Source organism: Tamandua tetradactyla, chromosome 3 (genome assembly GCF_023851605.1).
Source record: "Tamandua tetradactyla isolate mTamTet1 chromosome 3, mTamTet1.pri, whole genome shotgun sequence".
In the NCBI taxonomy this organism is placed as follows: Eukaryota; Metazoa; Chordata; class Mammalia; order Pilosa; family Myrmecophagidae; genus Tamandua; species Tamandua tetradactyla.
This window is the reverse complement of record NC_135329.1, coordinates 14,558,720-14,572,801: the sequence shown is the minus strand read 5'-3', so window position 1 is coordinate 14,572,801 and position 14,082 is coordinate 14,558,720. Positions and strand designations below refer to the sequence as shown.

The following is a 14,082-nucleotide window of genomic DNA, read 5'->3' as shown; positions in this document are numbered from 1 at the left end:
GGACTCCATAAAAGAGAAATTACATAAGTGCCAGCCTTTCCATGAAATAGAAGGCACATTCATTATTGCACATCACCATGAAGGCTGTCTGGACTCTTTTAAGATTTTAGTAAAATATTGTGATTATGCCTGAATGCACCAAATTAGCTAATTGTGCTGCCATTTTAGATGTCTACAACAACAATGCTTTTCTAAGTCTTCATACTCTCTTACGGTTGGGTATTTGCGATTATCAGTTTGCACATCATAAGAACTCAACACATTTTGTTAATTTAAATTATTCTCAGAAATGCAGAAAATACAGGCTGGCCGTCTTTGCAGGACATGCAAAGGAATGGAGTCTTTGGTCATATTTTTACCAGGGAAATACTTAGTAGAGTGTATCCGCTTTAGTCATAGGATGTCGGGGACAGCTGCTGTGGTGGCAGTCTCATTTCGGAAGAGGCCTTAAAGGAGAATATAATCCAACTTCTTTTCTTATGGACAAGGGAAATGAGTTTCAGTACAGAGGGAGACAGAATGAAAGCATGGACTTTGAGGTTTGAGCCCAGGCTTTTTCCCCCACTGAGTGATATGCCTGGTTACTGCACCTCTCTGAATGCTTTTAGCCAAAGTAGACATGGCAAAAAGTTCTGTGGGTTCACTGTCTATAATGGCAAGTCCACTATTTCAACACATCTTAAGGCAGACATTTAAGAATGATTTTGAAAGGGAAATTGGGGACCTTTGCCTTGAGGTTAGCACTTTAGAAAGACTTGTGAGATCACAAAAAGGAAGAGACATCACAACTCAACTGTGTGGTGGTTTGATGCTGTTATGTACCGCAGAAAAGGTTCTTTTGGTTCATTCCTGTGGAGGCAGATCTATTGTGGGTGGGACCTTTTGATTCGGTTCTTTCAACTGAGATGTGACCCACCACATGCTCGGTGATCTTAATCCCTTACCAGAATCCTCTTTGAGGGGATAAGACAGAGAAAGTCTAGAGAGCTCAGAGAAGCTCAGAGAGGAAGTCACTGGGACCAGAAGCTGAAAGCAATGAAACCTGGGAGAGAAGGACCAGCAGAGGCGGGGCATGTGCCTTCCCATGTGACAGAGGGACCCCGGATGCCAGCAGCCTGTCTTCAGACTCCAGGTATTATCCTGTTGATGCCCTGAGTTGGGCATTTTCAAGGCTTTAGAACTGTAAATTTGTAAGCTAACAATTCCACATTGTAAAAACCAACCCATTTCTGGTATACTGCATTTCAGCAGCTTTAGCAAACCCAAAGTCCAACTGAGGAATTTAAGGACCTACCTGATGCAATTGGTAAAAATTAGGACTAGAATCCAGGTCTCGCTTCCCAGGCCAAAGCGCCACAGAACGAGTAACTGCAAGGAAGGACAATGGGAGCTTTGTGTGGCCCCAATAATACCTTTCCAATAATATAGTTATGCTTAGTTGATTAGATTTCATATTTCCCCACTATTGAATGTTGGTGACATCATCATATAAAGGCTTCTTTTATGTCCATTGAAATAGTCCCACTTGAGATGAGGAAAGAGCAAGAAAATCCATTTAGTGAGTAAAAAATCCTCCTTTGTATTGTATAGTAGAATATATTCCAAAGTATTCCCCAACATGAAGTGGGCTTAAGGAGAATGGGGGTTGGGCTCGAAGAGATCTTAAATATTTTGTCTTATTTTTTATCAACATTAAAAAAAAAATCCATCTACATGGAATTGTTGTGACAGAGTTGTAAAGACACTTTACAAATGGCACTTGGGAACTCAATGTCAGCAACCCTTTTCTTTGGATTGGCTAAAAAAGGGAATTTCTGTTAACTATATTTTCAGCCTGTTCTTGAATATATAGTCTCATGAGAACTATTCTTTGAAGGACTTACCCAGTTTGGCAAAATCAAAATAAAGATAATAGAAAACTAGTATTATGGCTGATAAACAGATCTGGAGTCTTGAAAGGGCCTGAAACACGTGGAGATTCCCTTTCTCCATTTAATAGCACAATCTCCCCAACTTTGGGATCTCTGTGTTTGGCTAATCCTCCATTCCTCTACCAATGTCAAACAGAAGAACAGAGCTAGGATACAGTTCTCCAAAGCTTTGTTATTTTGAGATGTATGTCTAACAAAATTAATCACAAAATCATCCGGCTCTAAGGGGGAGTTACCACTTGAACATTTTTAAAGCTTGAGGTTTCAAGTAAAGATAATCACTGTCGTTTCCTAAAGACCTTAGGCAAGGTGCTCTGCAAGCATTATTGGTGCAATCCCCATGACGTTATCAGTGGAGTTAGGAAAATTGGTGCCCAGGGATTTAAAATGATTGAGGAGCTGGGATCTGAACCTTGCCTGAGCCCACTTCTTGGTGGTCCAACCGGTTTTTACATCCTTCCTTTTAAGTTTTCCATCCTCTTAGAGTACCTCTAGCACTTAATCTGTGCCACCCACTGAACAATTCCATCCTATCGTGTTCGATTTTAGGGTTAGATTTATTATATAGTCAGCACCAATATATTCGCATTCTTAAGCGTGTTAACTTAGGTAAAATAACCTATAACTCACATAACCTATAACTCACAATTGGGCTAAGAAATGTAGAGAAGGAATGAGCTTTCTTCTGGGAAAGAATAGTTGTAATTAGCATTTTGCATGCTCTTTGTGTGTGGGGTCAAATTCTTTTCTTTTCCACGTGACTATCCTGTTATCGCAGCACCATTTGTTTAATGTGTGTGTGTTTTTTTGAGTGCATGGGTCAGGAATCGAACCCAGATCTTCCACATGGCAGGGAAGAATTCTACCATTGAACTACCTGTGCACCCTCCATATCATTTATATTTAAGTGGACTTTCAGTCGCACAACAATTTCTCCTTAGCTAAGCTATTCCTCAGAAACGTAGCATGTTTTCACTTTAAACTCTGCAAATGCACCAATACATATTTGTTAATTAAATAAATGAATTAATGTAGAAAACAAGGTATTTATTTTTGATTGGTCCTTAAATGCCTACAAACTTAGAAAAGGATATAAAACTTGGATTTAAAGAGCTTAAAAAAGGACTGCCCAGGCAGCAATTACTTTTGTTGTCTGTTTTGGATGAGGGCAACAATGTTCATTAATAAACAAGCTATGGCCAATATCTTGGCCGAATTACTTCTCTTTCACTGGGCCTGTTTTTTCAATTGTAAAATGACTGAGTTGGCTACATCAGGGTTTTTCATACTTTGACCATGAGTGATTGTAATAAACTCATTTTTCATCATGATCTAGAATAAACACTTCTTTAGCTGAAACAAATTTCATGAAACAATATTTATCCTTAACTTGTGCAATGCACCTTGATATCTTGTCATATTTTTTCTCTTTAAAATACTGATTGCAACCCACTAAAATGATCCCATAATCCCCTATTGGTTTGCAAAAGTGTAAAAAATATTGGCAGTCTAAAATTACCTAAGGATAAAATTCTGAATGATAGGAGAAAGGTAAATTTCCACCTTATTCTTCCTAATAGTTATCAGAAATTGATGAGATTTCTAGTGTCTGTAATATTAAAAACATAGCAGTGCCATCTCCTTCAGTTATTGTGTAGGATTTCCTCCTGGAAGTTCAGGAACATGCTACTAAGAAACATTCCATTTAGGTGAGTTATAGGCTGCAGTGTCTTATGATGTGGCAAATAGTAACAAGGTGACAGTACTCAGGCATTCCTTACTGGACCCTCATCTAAGCTGTAAAATGGGGCCTTATCTACTCTCTTAATTTATATTTTCCTGAAACTCAACTCACAAAATTCCCTGCCCAATCCTCTACCCCTTTAAAAGTTGGCCTGGCCATAAATGAAAAATGTTTCCTGATGTTAACCTAGAAGAAACAGAAAAATCCACTATTTTCTGTGGGCGCTTTGATGATATTTACACAGTTCTGCCTTACCCTGTGTCCTTCAACGAATCAAAGCTTGGGGTGACTTAGGTTCTTATGACTTGGAAAATGCCAGGGCAGACAACCAGTCTCTAAGTAAAACCAAGAAGCACCCAACCAAAAAGTTTGTTTGCACAGATGCAAAGGCATGGAAATTTATATGGCATGGTCTGAATTCCAAAGTTTGTTTATTTTGTTTTTAATTACACACCCAACCAAAAACATAAAATGCCACAAAATGAGTGTAGCAAAAATGTCATCGTTTCTATTTTTAGACTGAAATATGGGGCTCATAAAAACAAGGCTGTTATAAATTTTCACACTTGGATAAAAAGAAATAATCAGGATTAAAAAAATACATCCAAATCTAACAGTGGTAAACAGTTTTTATTCAGGCAATGAAACATGGAAAAAATATATTAGTAATCATTATAATAATTTCATTTATGTGAGTATAACTTTTACAAATATTTACTTGACATATAAAAAGGGAAATTATTGTGCATATAAAATTTATGTAGATGATTATTCCACACAACGCAATCCTGATAGCAGTAGTCGATGCAGTGTTCGTCCCCCCGCACGAGAGGTTCTCACACACTTTGTGGCACTCGCAAGGACACAGTGGAAGCAGATGTGCAATGAACCTTTACTTATTGGCACATTAGTACATATGGATATCTATTGGCAAACACACACTTGTTAACAGCAACACTGAAAAGTTTACTGCTACCTCTGAGATTTAAAAGAAATGTCTGGATCCCATCCCAGGGGGTGAGAAGGACGGAGGCTGAGGCTGTGGGTGTGGTCACCTGGAGCCTGCCCTGTATCTGGACCAAGATTTGTTTCAGAGTTCAAATTTTATAAGTCCATTTGAAAATTATTCATAAATACAGAATATTAGATAACAGTGTGACTAGGAAACACTTTTTGGAGTAGAGCTCAGATGCCACTAGAAGGCAGAGGGGGGCAGTGGCATCTTGACAATTCTGAAGTCCAGAGGAGATACAGGGGAGGTTCAGGCCACACCTCAGCACCCTGCCTGGCCTTCTCCATAAGAATTAAAGCATTACAGACTGCCACGGGCCAGCATAACACACATCTCCATATTAGAACTATAACCAGAATATGTATATAAATATATAATAGCTATAACCATATTATAGTTAATAAAGTCATTCCTTAGGAATCTTGTTTGTCCAAATCTAACTGCATGCTCAAGAGGCACAGAAATGGGATTGCATTTGGACGAAAAACTACAAAAAGTGCAATCTTTAATCTCCAGGATGCAAGCTCTGGCACTGGGAGTGGGTCTTCACTGGAGAATGCTGCTATGTATGTTGTTGTCCAGAGAAGATCCTTAGAGAGAAGAATCTGTTATTCCTCGACTTACCCCTTACTATATGGGAGACTCCAGGTTTGAACAGCAAATTGCTTTTTAAAATAACTGGAGTACAGAAGCTAATCAAACCTTTTTGGGCTTAAGTCTTCTTAAAATATTTCTTTATTAAAATCTATGAAGAAAATGACTTCTTGGACCTTTGGCTTGACACTCTGGGATTCCCAGACTCTACCTGTTCTCTATGCAAATAATCTACTATCAATACTTAGTTTCTCTGTTCCCAACAAGAGGATAAAGTAAGTAACCCCAGTCCAAGAGGAGGCTCCGACAGTCACAAAACTACAAAGAGACAACAGTCATGTACAGTTTACAAGACGGTTACCAATCATAGGGAAAAAGCAAAAAGGTGTGTGTGTATGGGATGGCTTTAGAACATTTACTCCACTAAGAAAAGATATGTTAAAGATCATTTCCAACTTATTATGTGCAAGACTTTGCTTGCTTTCTAAAAAGCTTCATCCTGAACTCAAGAGCCACCACTGAGCTCCCTGTTGCCTTTATTTAAGGTGAGTGTTCAGGATGGCTGCTTTTAGGGACCGGTCAGCCCAGGAACACGTGGGGCAGGGTGTTCTCCCTGTTCATAGCTAGCCGAACTAGTTTAGAGCTGTCTAATAAATATCTAAGTACTTGTGTGAGAGACGTGGAAAGTAGGAACAGGTCAAAAGGGTAACTAGCTGGAAAGAAGAGTCAACCTGAGTTAGTCTCTGTGGTGAAACACAAATCTTCCCTCAGATTCCATACCATTCTGGAATGCTGCCAAATCCTCAAAGCGTTTTTCACCGTCATGTGCTCCTGCACTTCCTAATTTGGCTAGGTCTGAAGAAATTAGAAACCACGTGAGAAATCTGGACTTCTCAGTATTTCCAGAACAGTTTTACAGAACAAAAGATTTGGGTAGGTCACCAGTTTTAACGAGCTTCTCCAAATACAGTACATCTCTGGAGATCTGACTGTAACGGACTAGCCAACCAAACGACAAGTCATTCAATCTCTCCTACATCAAACTCTCCAATTTAAATACTATTAGGATAAAGACTACTTATACTTTGGTAAAGTCAAAAGAAATTGTTCTGGATCCAGAGTCTCAACAAAATCACCGATATTCTAAGCCAGCAGTCATTTTCTAAGCTAGAAGCCTCCTTATACTTTCTTTTTTCACATTTGCAACAGGATTTATTAATGACAAGTAATTTGGATTTCGCATGTGTTAAAGCAAAACTCTAGATTATAGTCTTACTCTCCAGAGTTCCAAAAAGGTTTTTTTTTTTTTTTTGCTTATTGTTAAAGAACAATAAACAAACATACTTCATTCTGCCCAGTATATTCTCTTGACTTAACTAGCTGTACAAGTTATATTTTTGATTTGTGGGAAAGTATCCATCTATTAACTTAGAATTAAGTAAATTAAATCCATGTAATAATGGTCATGGCTGAGAGGCCAGTGACAAATATTACTTGTCAAGGGCCATTTTTTATTCTTTGTTCAGCAATTTCATTCATTAGGATCTGGTTCTTAAGGAGTCTTTTCTACCAGTGTGCTAAGAAAGGATTGTCATCACCTTTGTTTTAACACATAGCTATTTTTTTTAATACACAATAAGCTTAAAGAGAAGGCCATGGATTTATAATGAATACCATTATAAGCCTTTCATGCTTAAAACAGATCCATATAAAATATGTTAACACAGACATCTCACCAAAACACAGCAACCAAAAGGTTTAACAATTTTTCTTTCTGCATTATCTGAAGTCAATTTCCCTAGTAGAAGGGGACCATGGCTAAAAGAGGAAATCAGTTATAATGACTGGAGACGCTTTAACTTGATAGCATGTCTGCACAGCACTTACATTAAACCACAGTAACTGTTTTCAAAGCCCAAATGATTGTCAAGTCACTTCTCCAACCAAGGATAACTTCTATATTTTTTTTGTACAAAATGTTAAGACAACAGGCTCTAAAATACAGCCCAAGCACCAGTTGTGATAAATCCATTTGGTAAAATGTGACTTCTGGCTTAAAAGACATTGACCTCCCTGGGGCTAAAGATTGCAGCCGTGTGAATAACACTGCTAAATAAAATAATCATTTCTTAAGATTTACAGAGGTTCTCCACTAGGCACAATTCATTGCTGAAGTCAGATCATGCAATAATTTTACAAGTAGGAAAACTTACATGTACTGAATATAGTGCATATCACCATGAAGACATTCAGGGTGTAAGCTTAAGACAAAAATAGTGCTTTAAAACACTTGCATGGATTTGGTTTTGTTTATCAAATGGAAGGTAATTCACTGGCATTATCTGGAAAACTTCCATTTTGGGGTCAATGTTCTTATTCTGAGCTGTGTCCAGTAAGAGTTTGAGAAACTCGGTTTTGTTAATATGGACCTTTTCCCTGCATCCCTCTCCTCCAGCAATTAAATTGTCTTTGTTTATAGATATTAAAAATGTACTGATTTTTGGAGCTGTTCAAAATATTTTTTTGACTGTTTTGTTAGAAATTAAACTGAGTTTAAAAGGATTTTTTACATTTTAAAAAAAACTAACCAAAGAACAACTTGTAAAAAAACAACTGTTATTTCACCTTATAATGGCCAGTGGAGCTACAACTGCTTTTTAATTTCATAAGCTCACCTAAACGTTTTACAAGTAAATTTTCTTTGCCTATTTCAAATAGAAAGATAATAAAGATTAATTGTTGATTTTATATTCACAATGGAAGCAGAGGAGATTTAAATAGCTCTAACGCAGACTCATTGAACTCCATCCTGAGGGGTTCCTGCACTACTGTTCACGTATAAAGAGGCCACTATCTCAGTGGAGGACTAACCCCCAGAGGCGACATCCATCACAACCAAGGAGCATCCAAATACTAGGACAACACAACATTGTGGCGGAATGCTCTAGACACGAGACATGAGTCTGGGGTCTTCACGTTGTCAATCCCCCAAACCCTTACGGTGGCATTCTGAGCTAGAAATTTATCTCAAAATAGGGTTTTACATATATGAAAGTATATTATTCTTATTTGACTATGCTTCAGGAAATAACAAGAGTGTCAGGAAATAACAAATGTGTGTGTATGTGTGTATGTTCAATTGAGTGTATTCAATGTCCCTTCTTGTTTATAAACTGGAGGTAACAATAGCCCAGATGATTTCCTCAAATAAAACTATTATACAGAAAATTAAATTTAAAAGATTAAATAAGTAGGACACATACAAAATAATCAGACTGGTGGTAGAAAGGAGATGACCTCAAACAGTAGCCACAAAATCACAAATTTAACGCCCTTGGAAAAGTAAAGATGACTTTAAAACAAAATTAAAAATAGAGAAATCATAAAAACTTAGCAGCCTGTTTAACTGAACCTTATGATGGAGAATTTGAAAGACTCCAGGACTGTCAGATCCCACTCCTTTCATGACTGTGCAATACGCTAGGGCTTCTTCCAGGGCTGTTGCATCAGCAGCAAAGCGGGACAGGCAGCAGTAGGCATGTGCTTTTTGTTAGTTTGTTTCTCTGCAAAGGGGCAATTATTCCTGGATAAGGCAAGATACTTGTGGTCACAAGAGAAGCAGCCAAATGCGGATCTGCTGAACTAACGGGGGAAACTTAGTCAGTCTTTCCCAGCTTTGCAATCAGCTCATCACAGATTTTTGTCAGTTCTTCGATTTCTTGGTTCTGAAAGACAAATGTGATTATGCACATCACTACGTGTTCTGAAATAAAGGCAACTGTAACCAAATAGCCCCAAGACTGGTTATACCCAACCTTAACATCCTAACTCAGTGGTTCTTAATTTTTCTGGGTCATAGACCCCTCAAGGAAATGAAAGCTTCCTACCTTCTTCCCTAGAAAATATGGACATATGAAATGATGCTCAAATCGAGGAGGATGCTGGCCAATTCTCTGAAGCTTGTCCACAATCTTCTTAGTTCCTAAGCTTCCGCTAGGAACATAGGAGCATAATTCCGCTAGGAATTATGTGGGATTTTGTAAAAACATAAATATGCAGGCCTCCCTTAACTCAGGAGCATCTCCAGGGAGCCAAGAGTCTGAAGTCTTCCTGAACCCCCTCAGGACCTGTCAGGGAAGTCTGGAGAACATCATCTTTGGGGTCATCAGACCCCAAGATAAAACGCCTGCTCTGGCTGAGTGAACGTCACAGGCATAAGCACGTTATCGGAGACAGATTAAGAAAACCACCAGGAACATAAAAAAAGAAGGAAGTCTAAGAATTGCTGAGTGGTGAAAAACCGTAAGTGTTGCTACCACTTTTTTTTTTCATTTATCCATATTAGATTTCTCAAATGCGGCACTATTAACACGTAGGGCTGGGTGAGTCTCTGGTGGGGGGTCATGGTCCTGTGCATAGTAAGACATTCAGCACTATCTCTGCCCTCCTCCCACCACATGCCAGCAGCATTCCCTCGTTAGGACAGCCAAACAGATCTCCAGACACCGAAAATGTTCCCTGGAGGGCAAAATGATGCCTGATGGAGAATCACAGACCTACAGGCATAAAGAATGGGGAAGATGGAAGTTTCATACATTGTACACAAACAGAAAGGGAAAGAAAATAAGCTGGCCTCATGACCTTGACTAAGAAATGTCTGATCCTTTGAACTTCAGTAAAAAACACAGCTTTGTCTGTATCTGGCCTAGGGATGATTCCCACATTGTACTCCCAAGAGCTTGCCTTCATAGGACAAACCGGCAGCCACCTTGTTTGTCTCCACCTGAATCAGTTCACAAAGGAGCTGGACTGAAGTGCCTGAGCAAACCAGCCTCTTTTCTCCAGATCCATTAAAGCCAAGCACACTAAGGGCCAAGCATGGCCACTGCACTGCCGAAGAGGAAAACAAAACAAGATATTTCTGTATCCACCCAGGCCAAACCCTTTTTCGGTACCTTCTGCTGAAGGGCCCTCTCCAGGGACTCCACCTTCATCTGCTCTTTCCGGAGCCCAGCGTGGAGAGCTGCGCTCTCAGCTTTCGCTTTTGTTCGAACCTGAGCGATCTCTTCATTGGCTCTGTTTATGGTGTTTCATTTGCAGAATAAAGAAACAAAAAGTACATGGTTAGCCGTCAGTCACAGCCAAAGAGTCAGTATACTAATGTTGACATCCATGAGACAGACCTCAAAGAACTGATTTAATGATAGGGGGGAAAAAAGGAAGAATCAGAATCCTAAATGATTCAATTTTAGTTTATAAAAATTCAATTTCCATCAACTGCTAAGGAAATTTCTAAGAATAAACCAATGGTAAAATCAATCTCAAGGATCACAATGTCCTTCAAAATTCAGATTTCACTAGAAAATGGAATTGTAAAACAGCTTCTGCAACAATCTTAGACATAATTTTCTAAAATAGCACAATAGTGGGCAGGGTCACTTTTGGAATTATCACAGCTAATAAGTCAGAATACTAACAGTTAGCATCTGTGAGGCATAGATCTGAAAGAAGTAACTTTAATAATGAGGTACAAAAGAAAAATTTTAAAGATATAAATGGCAGTTGATGAACAGCCAATTAACTGATGAAAGGAGGCATGTATATTAAAATTATAATCTTGAAAAATTTATCAAACTGGCAAAAATTAACACGGATAACCTTGTCCTGTGTTGGCTGTGATGCACGGAGAGAGGGAGACTCACTTGCTGATGGGAACGGAAACTGGTACTGTTTTTGTGGACATTTAAAAGGTATATACCTGATCTAGCAATTCCACTTCTAGTTATCTATCCACAGAAATGCCCCCACATGGCAAAATGGTGAATGCACAAGGATGTTTATTGTGGCAGTTTTTTGTAATGGAAAAAATTTGAAACTATTTAAATACCCATCAATAAAGAAACAACATGGTCCTACAACTTAATAAAAAGGATTAGCCTGAACTGCATGTTCTGATATGGAAAGATGGCCATAATATACTATTATGCAAAAAAGGAAATGTGTATACTCCAATATTAAATCTTTTACAAAATTATAAACCTTTAATAGCAGTACTGCTAGGAAGTGGGAATGGGGAAGGGGAACATAGGAACAGGAAGAGCAAAAATGAGTATGTATTACTTTTTAAGTTAAAAAATAAAGTTAGTTGGCTCCTTCACACCACACTTCAGGATAAATTCCAAACATACTGGATTTAAACATTAAAAAAATTAAACCATAATTATAGAAGGAAATATGGGAGACTGTTTTCCATCCTGTATAAGGAAGATCTTTGTTACTATGACATGAAATTTAGATGCTGTAAAGGAAATGACTGATAAATTTCACTATTTAAAATAAAATTCTGCATATCAAAAAACATGAAACAGCCAAAGATAAATGATAAGAGTTATTCATAACGCATTACGAAGAGCTGGTATCATATAAACTGACAACAGAAAAATGGGCAAAGAATAGGTAGGGACATTCACAGTAAAGCAAATATCTGAATAAAACGGCTGCCAAATATATATCTCACTCATAAGATAAATGCAAATCAAAACTACAGTGACGTGCAGGAGACCCGGGTTCAACTGCCATCCCAAGTACTACCACCACCATCTACCCCTCAACCCCCCAAAAAAGCTACACTGAAATATCATTTCTTTACCTATTACATTTACAGAAAACCCCAAATCTGATCTGCTGGCAAAGCTGCAGGGAAACCAGATGCTCTCATACTTGCTGGTCAAAGTGTAAACTGGTTTAAGTCTACTGAGGGATATCTGAAATATTTACCATAAAACTAATGTGTCCTTGGTCCCAGCAATTCCTTTTCTAGGTATTGATCATATAAATAACTCACATGCATGCAAAAGGACAACTATACAAGGTTATTTACTGCAGCATTATTTGTAACAGCAAAAGATTTGGTTAAATAGGTAAGATCCCAACAAGGGAACACCATTCAGCTATCAAAAAATCTTCAAATATGGGTATGTAAAGACCTCCAAAATCTATTGCTAGATTAAAAAAGCAAAGTATGCTATCACCTGCACAAAAGGGGTAGTGGTGGTATATCTAAAAGGATAGGCAGAAATTAACAACTGTGATTCTCTGGAGTGGGGGAAGCACTAGAGGCTCAGAGAAAGGGGCAGAGTGGGAGGGAGACGTATAAATTTTCATGTTGAAACCATGTGGAGATGCTACCTATTCCCAAATTAAATAAAACACATCACACAAATGCAACCTGGAGTTGCAAAACAGCAAATTATTCTGGCTGCTCTCAATCTCACAACAACATGAAAAGTAAAATTCGAATTGACAAGCTCTTACTTGTCTAGCTTTTCCTCTGCATGGACTTTCAGGGCCTGGTATCGCTGCTCCTCCTGCTTTACTCTGGCTAAGTAGTCCTGAGCGCATTTCTTCAAGGCCTCTTCGTTCTGTTCCAAAGCGGCAATTTAAAACAAAAGAATCTGGTCATTTTGTGTTTCTATTGTGGCAATATACCTGGTATCGGATTTTTCACTAAAAAATTTATACTCCGTGGCAATTTGAAACAAGTACACATTATTCTTACTGAAGATGTCTAGATAATGTCTTTTTATTAATTTTCATCATCATTCAGGTTCAGCCACGCCAATGCAGGGACTTTAGAAAGGGAGTTATTCAGAATTCTGAATCACAACCTGATGCTCATAGTAGATAAACTGCTCAGTCTCACTTTTATTTTCATATAAAAATAAAGACTGTTTAATGCGGTAAATGCATCTAATTGAAAACAGAGCCCTGGCAACTAAACTAAGTCAATCTGCCCATCTACCTCTGAATTTGAAATACAACATTTAATTTCTTTTAGAATATGCCACTTAAGTTTCCAGTGATATGGCTAGGATCCTTTCTACTTTTATAACACAGAATTGGTGAATTATCAAAAAGAACACTTCTAGAACTTTCCTCAGGGCTGAGGGTTCCAGTCGTTATACTCTATGTATGTACTCAGTCCTACATACTCTGTGCTGCACTCTGGTTGTGTGTGAGGTTTTCTGGCCTGATCCAGGAGAGGAATGGCCAAGCCACGCTGCCCAGTGGGTCAGATGCCTGAATAACCATGGAACGAGAAAATGGAAGAATGTTTCCAGCCTAACAACAGAAGGAACAAAGCCAAAAGGGGCCTCGAGCCCTATTTAAATGGCCACCCGTACCTCTGATACATATACTTGAAGACCCATGACTGAGAAAATACATTATCAAGGAGACAGAAGAAAAAGCACACTCTACTTTCTTGAACCCTTCCAGGACCCCTTTCAGGTTTTCATATCTTCTGAAGAGATCGGAGAGAGATCTTTCTACAGAGTTCAGGTCTGCCAGAGCCTGCTCCTTCTCCACGGTCAGTTGCTGGAAGCTCTTCTGAGAAGTCATACTTGTCCTCTGCTCATCTTCTGTGAATCACAGGTCAAAAGTGACAGCGTTATCTATTCGACAAATAATGAGCTAAGCCCCATTTTCAGTGGTAGGAACTGAGAGGCGGGCAAGGCAAAGCCCCCGCTGTCAAGGAGCTTCATTCTGAGTGGGGGAGACATGGTGACAAGTGACATGAAAAACAATAAAGCAGAGGAAGTAGGACGGGGGGTAAGGGTAGTTGTTGCACCATATGCAGTGGCCTCTCTCAGAAGAGAAATGTGAGTAGAGACCTGAAAGAACTGAGCCACACAGGCCATATGGTAGAGGAATATTACATACAGAGGCACAGCTGTTGCAAAGGCTCTAAGGTGGGAAGGCATTAGGATAGGTGGCTAAAAAAACTAACATTTCAGCACTGA

At 38.7% G+C, this 14,082-nt stretch overlaps 1 protein-coding gene across 11 annotated transcripts in view; it reads right to left on the bottom strand.

Annotated features, from left to right (window-relative positions):
* Positions 1-4,286: 4,286 nt before the first annotated feature.
* The window catches only part of TACC1 (transforming acidic coiled-coil containing protein 1), a 146,886-nt gene continuing 137,090 nt past the window's right edge, over positions 4,287-14,082 (bottom strand). For 10 of the 11 annotated variants that reach the window (XM_077152518.1, XM_077152522.1, XM_077152519.1 and 7 more), the window contains 4 exons: positions 13,541-13,701; positions 12,596-12,702; positions 10,237-10,357; positions 4,287-9,006 (listed from right to left, as the gene is read on the bottom strand). In XM_077152518.1, the coding sequence (XP_077008633.1) occupies positions 8,938-9,006; positions 10,237-10,357; positions 12,596-12,702; positions 13,541-13,701 (458 nt within the window). In that variant the 3' untranslated portion in view covers positions 4,287-8,937. Of the gene's footprint in view, positions 9,007-10,236; positions 10,358-12,595; positions 12,703-13,540; positions 13,702-14,082 lie in introns of those variants that run through there. The other variant, XM_077152521.1, reaches the window with a different exon arrangement.